The sequence below is a fragment of the Nyctibius grandis genome, chromosome 5 (assembly GCF_013368605.1).
Source record: "Nyctibius grandis isolate bNycGra1 chromosome 5, bNycGra1.pri, whole genome shotgun sequence".
NCBI lineage: Eukaryota > Metazoa > Chordata > Aves > Nyctibiiformes > Nyctibiidae > Nyctibius > Nyctibius grandis.
Window position 1 is genome coordinate 12,658,374 of NC_090662.1, and position 14,855 is coordinate 12,673,228.

At 38.0% G+C, this 14,855-nt stretch overlaps 1 protein-coding gene across 1 annotated transcript in view; it reads left to right on the forward strand.

Annotated features, from left to right (window-relative positions):
- The window catches only part of SEMA3C (semaphorin 3C), a 123,510-nt gene that overhangs the window by 75,667 nt on the left and 32,988 nt on the right, over positions 1–14,855 (forward strand). The window contains exons 5-10 of the mRNA XM_068400638.1: positions 466–585; positions 4,695–4,785; positions 8,664–8,783; positions 10,785–10,927; positions 12,979–13,093; positions 13,918–13,987. Coding sequence (XP_068256739.1) covers positions 466–585; positions 4,695–4,785; positions 8,664–8,783; positions 10,785–10,927; positions 12,979–13,093; positions 13,918–13,987 — 659 coding nt within the window. The remainder of the gene's footprint in view (positions 1–465; positions 586–4,694; positions 4,786–8,663; positions 8,784–10,784; positions 10,928–12,978; positions 13,094–13,917; positions 13,988–14,855) is intronic.

The following is a 14,855-nucleotide window of genomic DNA, read 5'->3' on the forward strand; positions in this document are numbered from 1 at the left end:
TGTTTTGAAAAGAAATTTTGACCTGAGATTTGGACTTCGGATTTGGTTTTTAATTATCTCCAGCTATGATGAAAAAATTAGGGGGAAAAAAGAGACTGTTTTGAAGATGTCCTTAAGGAAACTTTATAAAGTTATTTCTAGTTTTCCTGCAGAGGCCTTTCTTCTTCCTGTGCAAGGTATACAGAATTCTGTGGATGAAAATTAGATTGCTGTGTGGAAATGGGAAAGTTATATGCACTCCTCTGTAACTCCTCTATAGTGCTCTATCAATGCCCAGTTCCCAGACTAGGCAAAATGGCATGAAAAGAAAACAGAAGTCCACAGCCATTCAAATCCAGAGACTACCAAACTCAGCAGCTGTTTTCATGATACTAGTAAAATTATAAACTGTGTATATTACCTGGAGTTCCCAACATCTAATAACATTTGCCAATGTGAAATTATTTTCTTCTCTATTCCCTGCAGCATGGCTGTGGAAATTTTGTGCGTGTGATACAGTCGTACAATCGCACACACCTGTATGTCTGCGGCAGTGGTGCCTTCAGCCCTGTGTGTGTGTATGTCAACAGAGGACGCAGGTCTGAGGTAAGTCTCTTTCCATTTTATCCACTCATTTTGTAGTGGATCTTACTTATGTTACACAAAACTCAACATACAGGTGAAAATGCAAAAATCAATGATCCGAATAGGTTCTTTCACGCATGTTAAATAGAAAAAGAACAAAGATCCATAGTTTTCTGACCTGTTACCAGCAAGAAACAAAGCCATGATCAAAAGCCATGCCTCAAATATGATGGTTGTCCAAAATCCCACAGCCATACCAAATGCTGGGCTACATTTGACACTACTTTCTATTTGACGTTGTCTGGTGAATTCATTCCTACTATTTGTTGGAAAAAAATGCCAATAAATACTTGAAAGGAAATAGCTACTTAGATAAAAAGTAAAATATGCAGTCCACTTTTTATAACTTCCATGTGTTACTGATTCCTTGGAGAAGCCCTTAAGTGGGCTAACAATTCAGGTATGTGAAGGTTTGCTGGACTTCAGCTTAATACCCACTAGATGCAGTCCCAGTACAGGTAACTTTCATCTACTGCACAAGTTTTGCCCCAGGCAATCGATTCTGCCAGGATGAAGTCAGTAAGTTTTCTCATCCCTGCGGGATCTTCCAGGGTGTAAATCTTATTTTCTCCAAATAAGTCTCCAGTTTTTCTATATTCAGTTTCACTGTATATTTTCAATATACAAAGTACCAGATGTTTCATAAGTATATTGTCCAAGTTTCCTGATTTGAAAGTGAAATATTTGTTTATGTGTAAATGTTAATAGGTAATAAATTAAGCAACCAGAAGGAGAAAGAAAAGCACTTAACCGAGACCCAGCACCTCAGTAGCTTTTGGGTCAGATTCATGTCTGCGGGCGCACGGGTGTGCAGTATATTTTCCTGTGCAATGTGGAAGCAGATGTGTCGGGAAGGAAGATCAGAATGTGCTACCTGGAGTTTTGCCATGTGAGGGCAGCTTTAAAAGCTGGTCTGGCTCCTAGGGAAGAGACTGGGAAATTCATCACTAATTTCATTGGGAGTGGGATGGGAATTCTGGCCAAGACCCAAGACTACTGCAGAGGTTGCCAGGGAGGTGATAAATTATTGTTTCTCCAGGTAGGTTTGCATGGGGTGATCTCAGTGACTTTTGGTAGATCCCTACCTGGCTCCAGCCTTCTTAACAGATTATGCAGTCTGAATCACTGCACCTTCAGTCCTAATGAATTATCTGAAAGGGGAGGTTCATAGGCCTGGATTTAAAAGTACAAGCAAGCAGAACTGAATAAGTACATCCATCCTCCTCGTTAATGGAGTCTGCATTAACTTATTTTGATGTATTTTGAAACTGAGGTCAACTTTCATCAGCATTATCCTATTTCTTGACAAATTATTTAAAACATGGAAAGTGATCTCATTTGTCTCTAATTAATACAATATTCCTTTATCAGCTTAAGTAGTAGTACTATAGCCCAGGGAACTCCAAATCTCATTATTTTATGTTATTTGTAAATGAGGTTGGGGGGAGGAGGGGTAGGGCAGGAAATGACATCTCCAGATGATGCAAGATGTTAAATTTCTTAGGTTAAAAATAAAGATACATGTCTTGGAAGAGCAGAACTGACTTCACTTAGCCTCTCTGTATAGCTACATGCCTATGATCAATTGATTAAATAAACTGCTGTTTCAGACGTCTGGAGTCTGTCAGAGACTTGACTGTAGGCATCGTATGCTCAAAGCCATTACTGTACAGGCCAACAATACCATAACAGTTTAAAAACAAGCATTTCCTTCTGAACTCATTGCATATATCAGTGCATGACTAATTAATAGAGCAGAATGAAGAACTACGTAGTGCTGATGGGACTGGTGAGAACTCATCTTTTTCTCTGCTTTTATCATTTCACCTTGAATTTAGTACAGTTTTCCATGCACAGAAGGCTGTTTTTGCACGTGCGAAATGGATATTGTAGAAAGCACATCTGTTTTTCTCTAGAAGCTACAAAGCCTGACAGTAAGAGTCATATCCAACAATCATAAGAACTGGGCCTGTTTTGCTCTTTTGTCTCTAGGATTCCACAAAATCTCACAAAAAAAAAAAAAAGCAGTTTCATTGATGAGGCAGAATGTTGCCCTTTTCCCTGAAACAGAGGTTAAAAAATAATTAGTTTTCTTCCTTGGCACACCTGATAATTTGGTCTTTGGTCATGACTCTCTTAGTCACCCAAATGTATTCTGATGTCAAAGTAAGTGCAAACAGAAGGAAATGTAACCACTGTGTGAACTAATTATAGACTAAAAAGTAGTTTAATATATATGAAAATCACGTGTAATCCTGGAACTAGTTTAATAGTGCAGTAATGGGCATTTTGAATTGGTAAATAGTGGTATCGTAGTAAATACGGATTAACATCAAGCTCAATATTAATCTAGAAGTAAAACAACAAAAAACCCCAAGATCATATTAGAAACTTCATACTTATGTTTTGACATTGTTTAGAGAGCTTATTACTGAAACAGTAGATAAGATCTCTGTGATTAAATTACGCAAAACAGAAGAGGGGGAAAGGAGATGGGGAATAATGGATATGAAAACTTCCTGCTGTATCTGAGCGTTTCAGGTTGGTGGAGTCTCCAATTTGCTGTTGCCAAACGGCTGCTCAGTGATCTGTGTGGCAACCCCACTCCCCTGTGATTTACATTAATTGTTAAAGGGATTATAGTGTTGCTGCCCTTAGTCGAATAACTAATACATTGGCATTACATCACACAAACCTTTCTTTGGAATTTTTGTCAACTACCTTTTTCTGTTGAAACAGAAATGTTTCAAGTTTGGGTGCTTTTTTCCTTGCAGTTGTGTTTTTGGCCTTTTATTAAAGATTTTAAGTTTGTTATAGGAGGTTAGGAACAAGTTGTTTGGTGTACAATGGTATGCAAGCCGATGTGCTATGGATCGATGTCTCTGCCATTACTGACTGCAGTTTTTAAGGAACAGACTTGGACCCAAGAGTCCCTTCTTGCTCAGCATGCTGTGCTCCTCAGTATTGCTGGGACTGAAGAAGTGAAGAGGTGCACCAAGATAGGTAAATTTTCATCATAGAATCATAGAATGGTTTGGGTTGGAAGCGACCTTAAAGATCATCTAGTTCCAACCCCCCTGCCATGGGCAGGGACACCTTTCCACTAGACCACGTTGCTCAAAGCCTCATCCAACCTGGCCTTGAACACTTCCAGGGAAGGGACATCCACAGCTTCTCTGGGCAACCTGTGCCAGTGTCTCACCATCCTCACAGTAAAGAATTTCTTCCTAATATCCAATCTAAATCTACCCTCTTTCAGTTTAAAACCATTACTCCTCATACTATCACTATTTCCTGTTTATAAATCACATAAATATAAACAAAGCCCCATACCAAGATTCCTAAATAGCAAAAAATTTTGAAGATATTTCAGGCCATGGCAAGAGATATTGATAAATCATCTATCACTATGGAATTGGAGCTCTACACATAATCCAAGAGATGACATTGAAGAAAATAAGTATGATTTAGGGGATTTTTGGAGGTCTGATAGCTCAGTAAAGAGCAAGTGATTTATGCTATCACCAAATAATGGATGTCATAAGATACTTTTATTTAATATGTATTATTGTTCTAGTAGCTTTATTATAATGTCCTAGACTAGTATAAGTATCACCATGTATTCAACAAATAAAGGATAAATAACTTCAAAAACACAGAAATAATCTCCACAGATGTTATTGCAGAGATCAGTCAACCTCTCCAAAGCACAGCTGAGCTAGAGGGAAAAGTTCTTTATTTCACAGAATCACAGAATCACAGAATGTTAGGGATTGGAAGGGACCTCGAAAGAACATCTAGTCCAATCCCCCTGCCGGAGCAGGATTACCTAGACCAATTTTAGTGTCTGGAATTTATAACAAGAGTCTTGAAAATAACTGGGTGCCGATGAAAAAGTTGTCTAAAAAGATGATCAAATTCTGAATAGGAAAGCTAAACTGCTGCTGATACTACAGCAAAAATGCCCAGCAATGCTGAGCATTGTTAATGCTGGAAACGGCCAATCATAAAAATCACTTTACGTCTGATGGTTTCTGAAATGAGAAATGACACACAAATCTACGTTGCAGGAACAAGTCTTCAAGATCGACTCCAAGTGTGAATCAGGAAAGGGACGCTGTTCTTTCAACCCTAATGTGAACACAGTGTCTGTTATGATCAGTAAGTAAAAATATTCCATGTTGCTGAGGTCTAAAGCCATATGATCATGTGTGGTGTGGATTGACGGAATGCCTGAAATGAGCTGGACACAGAATTCAGCCTCCAAGGAGCAGTACCTTGTGTCTGGCTGATGGGTACAAGGGTTGAGTCCATCCTTGTTTCAAGATTTACATGAAGCTAAAGGTGGGTGTACAAATGAAATGCAGAAATAAGCTGTTGAAAGGGGGAGAGAAACAGAAAACAAAAGATTGTCCCTTTTCCAGCTTACGCATTGTTTCCCAGGGTTAGTTTCAACTTTGCATTACCCTGTCTATGTCTGTTTCAACAGTTTCTGATCTTGTTCATCATAGACAGCACTTGTGTCTCATTTAATTATTTGTAAAATCTCAGAGTAGCCAGGGAAAGAAAGCCTGAAGACTTTAGTTACTTTGAATTTCATTTTTGTTGTCATCTCTGCTGTAGAGCCCACCAGTTACTGCAAGGCTCTTCATTCTTCAATTGGCTTTATACCCAACCAATTTTGCAATTGTCTTCGTTTTGAAAGGCCAGAAAGTGATACAACTGACACACCTCAAATATTCATGTGAATCAGTGGCGACTGTACTCAGTGACTGTGAGATATACCACATACAAAGAATTATTGCAGTGCCTATTGTACACCTAACTGAAAATTGAAAGGGTACACATGCTTTGTGCAACCTAAGTCATCAGTAAAGGAAACTCTTTTTTTTTTCCAACCAGGAGGCATGTTATATATACTTAGTGTAACCCGACCTTTCAGGTTTGCAGCAAGTTCAGAGAGTTCTAGTGCCAAAGCCTTGATTTTTCAACATGTACCTACTCCTTGCTATATTTTTTGGCTATGAAGGGAACAGCAGTTGCACAGATTTTTCAGGCTTTCTTAGCAAATAAAATTTAGTGCTCACAGGTACTGTGTATTTCACCCAACATTTACAAGGGAACAATGTGCAGTGTTTCTGCCATTCAGCTTCCACTGAAATCAATGGCAATTACATATGTGCCAGATATTTCCTTTAAAGTTTGAGTCTCATGGAGCTTAAGAGAGGTGTCATATAGTCTATCCTACATGGTCTGTTCAAAATAGAAAGTAACTTTTTTTTTTTGATTCCTCATTGCAAATATATTTAGTATAAAGGACAAATAATTTCATTCACAGAGGTATGAACTGAAGCACCTTTAAAAGACAGGCAAATGGTACCTAGATACCTCCCTGAACCTTGGCTGCACTTATATCTTTATCTCATCAGTGATCTATGGTCAGTGTTTACAGACACTGTGTAAAGAAAATGTTTGTTCAAAGTCAGTGATGGATTAATCCACTGCTACTCATTGCTGTTCTGGTATTATTAAGTGAATCAACTGTCATTAAAAAAACAAAGTTTCCTTTCCTTGTTCCTTCTGGATTTTATGAAACACCATTAAAGTACATTGTTTCTGAGTTACTGAATATACAGTAAGCTAATTTTTTTCTGGAATAGATCTATGGCAGCTTTGTTCATCTTAGTAGACTTTACGTTATCTTCCTTGATCTCTCAGTTATGTGACTGAAGAGACCTTCCCTAGTGTTTGACTTATCTTTCATGACATAATTAATCTACAAAGTTTAAATTATTCTGCAAAGGTCACATTCTTTTTCAAAAGAGTCCCACAGATTGAGTTTTATACTTTCTCCTTGTTACTACAAAGTCCAGTCACTTCAAAAACATTAGACTTGAACGAATTTAGCCTCAATATCCGTGCCAGAAAAGGAAAGATTTTGTAAATCACAGCTTGAGTTAAAAAGCAAGGACTGAGCCCATGTACTGGGCTCTCATTTGAGCATTCTTCTGCAGGAGAAATTCCTTTCCCTTGCTTCAGAAGATAGGAAATACTGCCAGAGCGGGTAACTCTTCCACAACAAAGGAACCATTCTTAAATATAGCTGCAATTTCTTGACAATTTTGGACGTCACCAGCCTAGAATACAGCAGGAAAGCTGATTCACCCTTCAGAGGAAAGTGATGCTATAAAAACAAATTTGAACTTGGTACAATTTGCCATTGTACAAAGACACATTTGCATCAAAGCAATAAAAAATGTCCTTTTGAAGAAGCTTGGCCTAACTAAAGTGCAGGATGCATATCTCTCTCCCCACCAAGACTCTGAGATATTTATAAAAGCAGACATACCTCATCAATTCAGTAATTCCCCCAATAACAAAAAGAAGTAGTGTGAACTAGTTGTGCTGAGCAGACCAAGTGGTGTGCGGAATTTAAGAATTTAACCAAAAGGAAGTGGAGCTGACAGATATCATCTGATACAGGATTAGCAAGCAGACACTAGGAATGCTTAAGACATAACTAATAGCGTTGATATGTAATAGGATTAAAATTACATAGTGTAGTATTATTGTTAGAGTGTGTGTGTATGTGTATATGCATAGGACTGTACATAACGTTTAGTGAGAACCATAAGCCTGATCCCTTTCAGCCAATTTATTTCATAATAAGAATAAAGCTCTGATGAATTGAGGTAATGAGCCCAATCTACAAAATCATTTATAAATCAGTATTGATCTAACATCATGCTGTCAAGACATGCTGAGGAAGTAAATGCTTCACAAACATGCAGCAAATGCATTGTTTAAATCCCCCGTGTAGGAATGTTGTCATCACTGGGAGAGAACAGAGCAGAAGAGCAGCTGCTGGCTGCTCTGCAGGGGTTCACTTCAGGCTCTAGCCAGCAGCAGAAGAACAAAATCTCCAGAGTTTTAATTCTCTCATGAGCCAATAGTCTTCCATATTGATGCGCGCACACACACACACACAGAGAGCATAAAAATAGCCTCAAGCGCTTCTGAACCTGTGACTCTTGCCAACTTGACCACACTCTCTGGGTAGTCCAGGAATTCACACAAATACATCAATCAAAGGACCCAGCTGTACTGGAATGTGTTCAGCCACCACTCCCACTCTGAGAGTTAGAGTTTATTTTAGCTACTGTTTTCTACTCTGGGGTTTCATTGTCATTAGTCAGTGGAAATTGCTTGGTTATTCATGGAGTAGAAAATGATAGTATATGTAATTATAATTATAATTATATATATATGTATATTTATGCACACACACAGACTCACACAAACAGATATACATCCTGACTCACGGACTGAGTTTTCAGCCCTGCACAGGGAGCAGAAGTTCATAGTTCTGTTAATGTAAGAGTTGCGTGTCTAATTCTGTTCAAGCATAATGACCCTATACTTAGAATCAAGTACATAAAAGGGGACAACTGTTGCTCCATATTACTCTGTGTCAAGTTCAATAATATGGTTGTCTGGCCTCTGCAGTACTGAAGTCAGCTTGGGGCTGCCTGAGGCAGCCTTGACAATACTGTTGGTAAAAATTGGCACTGATCCATTGACTGCAATAGATGTTGTGCCAGCTTACACCAGCAATAAATTCAGCCCAGTCATTTTGTCTACTCCCATAAAAAAAGCTTTTTGAAGTACGTACTTAAAAAATTGAATGTGATTCTTTTTGATGACACTAGCCTGATTTTCCAGTGATCCTTAGCAGTGAAAGTTGAGCAACTAAACTTCATATCAAAGAAAGGTTCACCACATATGCAGTTCTGCTGTTGCATTTAATTATGCAGTTCCATAAAGGCTTTAAGAAAAATCTGATGATTCTCGTGCATTCTAGACCGTGTTTTTGTAAATCGGAGGGAAATCCCATTCCCATGACCGAATATTTATCTGTATAGACTCCTGTGTAAATAAAGAGCTGACGAGTTTAAAATAAAAATAGATTAGTAAATACGAATTTCCGAAAAGCTATAACAATGCATTTCCTTTTTCCCCTCCATTTCAATTCTTTGCAGATGAAGAGCTTTTTTCAGGAATGTATATTGATTTCATGGGGACAGATGCGGCCATTTTTCGGAGTCTGACCAGGAGGAATGCAGTGCGAACCGACCAGCACAACTCCAAGTGGCTGAGTGGTGAGATGCCTTTGTTTTACCAGAGCTTTTAATGGGTTTCACAGAGATTCTGCTTTGTTTTGTTTAAAATAAAGAGCTTGTCTTTTAAAGAGCTTTTCCTTTAATTTAATTTATGAAGTTAAACCGTGAATAAATGTGTGTAAATACATATTGTATACAATGCACAGATATAAAGAGTTCACTTAGGCCACCCCACCTGATGGCCTTTTTTGCATTAAGACTGAACCAAACTGTTCAAGGGAAAGTGTATGAAAACCTTTCAAATGGCAAGTGGTCAGATAATCTGACTTCTAAGGAAGTGCCTTCTCCACCTCTAATGCATCAGACATTGCCTTAAATTAGAGTGCTTCATTCTAAGTTTTTTCTAACGAATTACCAACTTCAGTTAATTCAGGCTGATCCACCTCTGTACAGAAGACTCACCACCACTTGCATTCAAAATGTGTGCAGAAGAGAGTCCCATTATCAGAGAAGTCAGTGACAAGTATTGCCATTTATTTCAGTGGTAAGAAATTGATTATCAAAACACAGTAGGAAAACTAATTTCTGAGTGCAAACACTTAACTCTTGGCTTCACTGAAATCAATGTGAAAATTCTGCCTGACTTTACTGATAAGACGACTCCTTCCAATTAAACTATTTTGAATTAAAATGGTGGTCAACCCTCTGAGCAGAGATACATGTCAAAGGTTATAGAGCAACTAACATAGCAGTTCCAATTTAAAAAATCCTTCAGTTATGTTGAAATAAAGTTACTGTGGTTTTGGCTTGACTATTTTTAGGGTGACTCTTGTTATTCCTGAGTGGCTGTGACTACAGGGATTTTTCACAGGATTGCAATCACAATAAATTCAATTCACTGTGAACGGGAAACTATGTCTGCTTTCTAGATTTTTTTTCTTCTGTTTGCTATACATTCTTACACTTATCTGCACACCCTGAAGACTGCACCCTAAAGTGAATTAGGGAAAAAGAAACATTAAACTGCATAATTTCTGGAAAATCTACCTGCTTGACAAGCACAATTTATTTCCTTGTTCTGTTAGAGCCAGTCGTGACACTTGTTATATTGATTGAGAACGGGCTCATGTGAATAGAAAAGTGCTGCAGTCTAAAATGAGTTTTCTGTCAGAGGTCCAACCTTTTTATCAGATTGTTTCAAGATTTGTACTGGATTTCAACCGATCAAGCAATCTTTCATGATCATTGAAAAGATATAGCCTTCATGCTGGAAGCTTCTTCCTTCAGACAAAGGAGATCTTCTGAGGACTCCCTCCGCTGTCGATTATATTTTAGCGTAGGGAATTGCCAAAAACATACGTTCTGCAGATACCAACACCCAATAGAGGTGGTTGCCTAATAAGGGATTGCAAGAAACTAGTGCACAGACACCTGCATGTTGTAATATACATGTTAAATTACATTACAATTTACATTACACTAGTGCTCCTTTACAGTATTTTGTATGTTTATCAACCTCTGATATGAACTCAAATGCTGTTCAAGCGTTTGCATATTCTGCTTTCCTTTTTCAGTGTCCCAACAGCTATTTTCCTTTCTTATTTATGTATTTTTAAAGTATCTTACTTGTTCTTTTCCTAAAGAGTCTTTTATCAGCTTACTTTTATGTTTTACCTCAATGAGTCTTTCCTTAAGTGCCCCTGATAACACACTGATTCTTCCCTCTCCTTCTCCAAGTCTTTGAATCTCTGCAGTAATCTAATACTATTGCTTCTGTATTTGAATCGCTTTTCTAAAAATCTGCTGTGGGATAAAATGTGAGGACACAGAAACTTAAGGCTGCCAACAAGAAGCCATTTTCCTGGTGATATCTTGTATATCCACACATGAGGCTGGAGCATATAGCCTAACCTGCCACAGCAGTACTTCTGTATGCGTTATATAGCATTTCCTTGAAGCAGTCAGTAACTGTCAAATCATTATTTGCTTATACTGATACATCTTTTGGTTTCACCTTTTTGGTATACTGTTTCATTTCAGAGCCTATTTTTGTGGATGCTCATGTTATCCCAGATGGCACTGACCCCAACGATGCCAAAATCTACTTCTTCTTCAAAGAGAGACTCACAGACAACAGTGGCAGCACAAAGCAAATTCATTCAATGATTGCAAGAATATGCCCAGTAAGAACTATTTCGTTTGCCAGGTTGTTGGGACAAGCTGCTAGTGTGACATGATAAGCTAAAAGACTAAATGATTGAAAATCCTTTGATTTATAATTGAAACAAATTTCCTGTTTCAGCTTCCACATTCATAATTAAGAAGAGAAGCTACTGAACACAGAGCTAGGGTCTGAACATGTTATGTATATCTGGCTATACCTATAATGATATGGAAATTTAGAGATTCAGGAATTTATGTATTTCTCTGACTAACTCAGAATATTTACCAGTGTTGAATTTCCAACTGCTGTCCTTTGCACGAATGAGGTACATTCTTTGTTTAGAAAAACTGAATTATAAGACAGTGAAGTCTTTTACACACACACACACACACAAAACCACACTCAAAATCTTTAAAACACATCAGAAATACCACAGCCAAGCTTCTAAATGGGTTGACTTAACTTTCAAATATTGTTTTCATTTTTACAATATCTGTCCTTTCTGAGTTCTTGCACTGATGTATGTGTGAGCCTAACTTTAAAAACGTGCACAGGATAATTAAATTCAGGAGTTACGGCTCCTCCTGTGCAGTAATTAATTTATGATCATAGTGCTCCTCATTGTCTCTATTTCCTTTTTCATATCTGTAATCAACTGTAGATGAAAAATGATTGAAGCAGCTATTAATATCTCTGGTGAAATGGATTTTTTTAAATGAGATCAAAATTATAAATGCACAATTACTGCTGGCCTTTTCATTCCCTCTTTTGGAAAGGTTCAGGAAGAGAATTGTGAGTGTTTGTGTATTCCTTGTCTTTAATCTGTGTCTTCTTTAGAATTTGATGCTTTGTGATGTTGTTGTGCATCGGTGTGAGGGCGTGTTTGGGATTGTGTTAAACTCCTTCTCTAGCAATATGATGAGGCATGTGATCTCTTTTATAATCTCCATTTTCTATATTTTTGTGAGGGTGCCCAAAGGCCTTTTTGGGTATTTTGCAAGAAGACATTTCACACAATTGTAGCTGTATTTGTTATTGTTAATGTTTTAATGAAGCCCAGATTATTTCTGAAAGGCCTCAGCCTGTTTAGACTTACACTGAAGTAAGTGGCAGAATCCCAAAGCCAGTGAAAATTTGGCTTTGGCCAAATTTTGGCCAGTCATATTTGTTTACTTCTATACCATCATATCCATATATCAACGCCTTTGAGACTGGACAAATATATTAGTACAATGATGCCAAGAGAGACTCCCGCAAAAAACCTTTTATGGGTCGCCCAAAAAGTCTGATTACCAGTTCCAGGAGCACCAGCGAAACATGCACAGCATTTCATAGAAATCACATTCGCCTAGCTTCTACATTTCCTTTTTCCCTTTCCTTGGGTGACATTGTGCTATGCAGTTGGGAAGACAGTGCTCTTACCTAAGGCGTTCACCAGCAGAATGAGGCAGGAGCTGCACCATCTGATTTAACAGTTACTGTTTCCACCTTGCACTGGAGAGAGATGGAGAGTTCCTTGAGCAAGCTGTGATCAAGCCAGCTCTGGACCAAGCTAGCAGGATTTGCAACAGAGCAAAACTATCTTGACCCAGGCTAGCCATCATTTCTGAATTTAGTTCAGAGCACCCATCTCATGGGCCAGCATGGCTTACTAGGTCAGATGCAGCTATACTGCTGTCAAGATTAGAAGAAACATCCCTCCATAGGACTATTAGACCTTTTAGAGGCAGCATGGACCTCTCCGCACTAGGTATCGGTGAGTGATACAGACCTCCACACTCCTTTACAATCATACCTACATACACTGCTGCTCCACAGAATCTACTGCCCAACACTCCCAAGCCTGCTAGCTCAGCACAGGACGTCTGCTCACAAAACTAGCTCTTGTTTTTCCTGTGTCTGGAGTGTTTAGATGATGAGATTTGGTTTAGGCTTGTCTATTTTTTATATTGAATATAACAGCATAATTGTCTACACGATGAGTCAAATTAACCTGAGGAAAATGTGGGAAAGCCCAGTAAAAAGTTAGCAGTGTTCTATTTTTTTTCTGAAAATAATATTCCTTTCCAGAATGACACAGGTGGTCAGCGTAGTCTCGTGAACAAGTGGACAACATTTTTGAAAGCAAGACTTGTGTGCTCAGTAATGGATGAAGATGGAACAGAAACGTACTTTGATGAATTAGGTATGGCAAGAAAATCCCTTAAAAGTTTTATCTAAATGCTGCACCCTGTGCATATTTAATTATTGATGTTCATACAGCTCCTTAGTCAAGCTTTTGACAGTAAAATCTTGGCTCTGTAGAAATTCATGACAAAATTCCCCTTGCAGTTTTATGACAGGAAATGAAAATATTCTTCATAATTCTCTCTGGGTAATTATCATCTTTGAAATAAAGGTAATTAATCTTGACTATGTAAAGGAATTATATATGTAAAGAATTAGTATTTGGAAGGGAATATGTAAGTGAAGTCTATTGTTTTGCTCCTAGTTAGGATTATGATAGAGGTTTTTTAACATACATCTCTGAAACTGTTTTTATACTACTGTGTAACATACAACTATTCCAGAATACAGTTTTTCTTTTTTTGATCACTGAGTAGAGGCCTCAATTTGATAGTTCTAGATAATACTAACAAATCCTGTTTCTATGGGAAAACTTTATTTGACCTACTGCAACTTAAATGTTTGCCTACAAAATAGAACAACCTGCTGAAATGAGATCCAGCTGAGAGAAATGTGGGACATGGATCCTGCACATATTGGAAAATCTTTACCTTCTGTCTTCATAAGGCTGGATGGCATGGAGTTAATTTCCAAATCTCTTTCTGAATGTTCAAATGCTAGATTTATGCATATGGTCCATTCATATGATGTCTGCTATTTCCCATTCAGTCTGAAACAAAACTACTGTTGACTTCAGCAGGAATAAAGTCATAACTTAAACTGGAAAATAAAGTTTTTCTTAGTATTCAAAATGTTTTTTCTTATTCCTTTTCTTTCTTACAGAGGATGTGTTTCTTTTAGAGACAGATAACCCCAGAACAACACTTGTGTATGGAATTTTTACAACATCAAGGTAAATGGGGAGATTTGAAAAAAATTACCTATCTGAACCACAAAATTTTCTTTATGAAAACTAAAAGTGATGATTTGTGGTCAAGGCTGTTCTGAGCAATTTTGTATGTCTCCTGTGACCGTTGTTTGCATGCAGGAGTAACAGTCTCAGTATCATCACTGTTGGTATCGTGTTAGAGCTATGCTGCATGGAGCAAACTGCTTCCTGATATACTGTCAGCTGGCACTGGGAAAACATTTCCATGGAGGGCCACTTGTTACCGTTCAGCAGCGGAAAGCTAAATGACTTCAATGCAGTGAACTCATGTGGCATCTGAGAGCACTTAACACCTCCTGAAGGACATCCAGCACCCTGAAGGATCAAACCCAGAATTCGTACATGAACTCATACAAATCATTTCCAGTTTCTCAGCTGGCAGATGATCGCACAGATGGCAAATAACCCATGTCAGCTTCAGTTGGCTATGAAAAGACAAGCTTATATGGCATTTGATCATCTCCTTACAGCCTTAAGTTCCCCGTTACCAGTCAGTAGTATTTACTTACAGTCCAGTTTAGAAAGCATTGAGAGAGCTCCCAAGGGCAGTGGAAGTACTGCATATGGCTTACCATGCTGAAACTCTCCACAAAGATAGACCGACAGGTGGGCCAACAGATTCTGCCATCTCTACCTTTATTTTTTTCACTTTTCTCTTGCCCTCGCCACATAGTGCTAGTATACAGAGTAGCAATAGTTACTGCTTACTGATTTCTGATCCACTATTTATCTAGCTGTTCTTACTTAACTTCAAAGAGATTTTTTGCTTTTTTTTTTCATTTCATTTAATTTATTTGATCAAATTAGCAAATTATTTAACTTATTACTAATA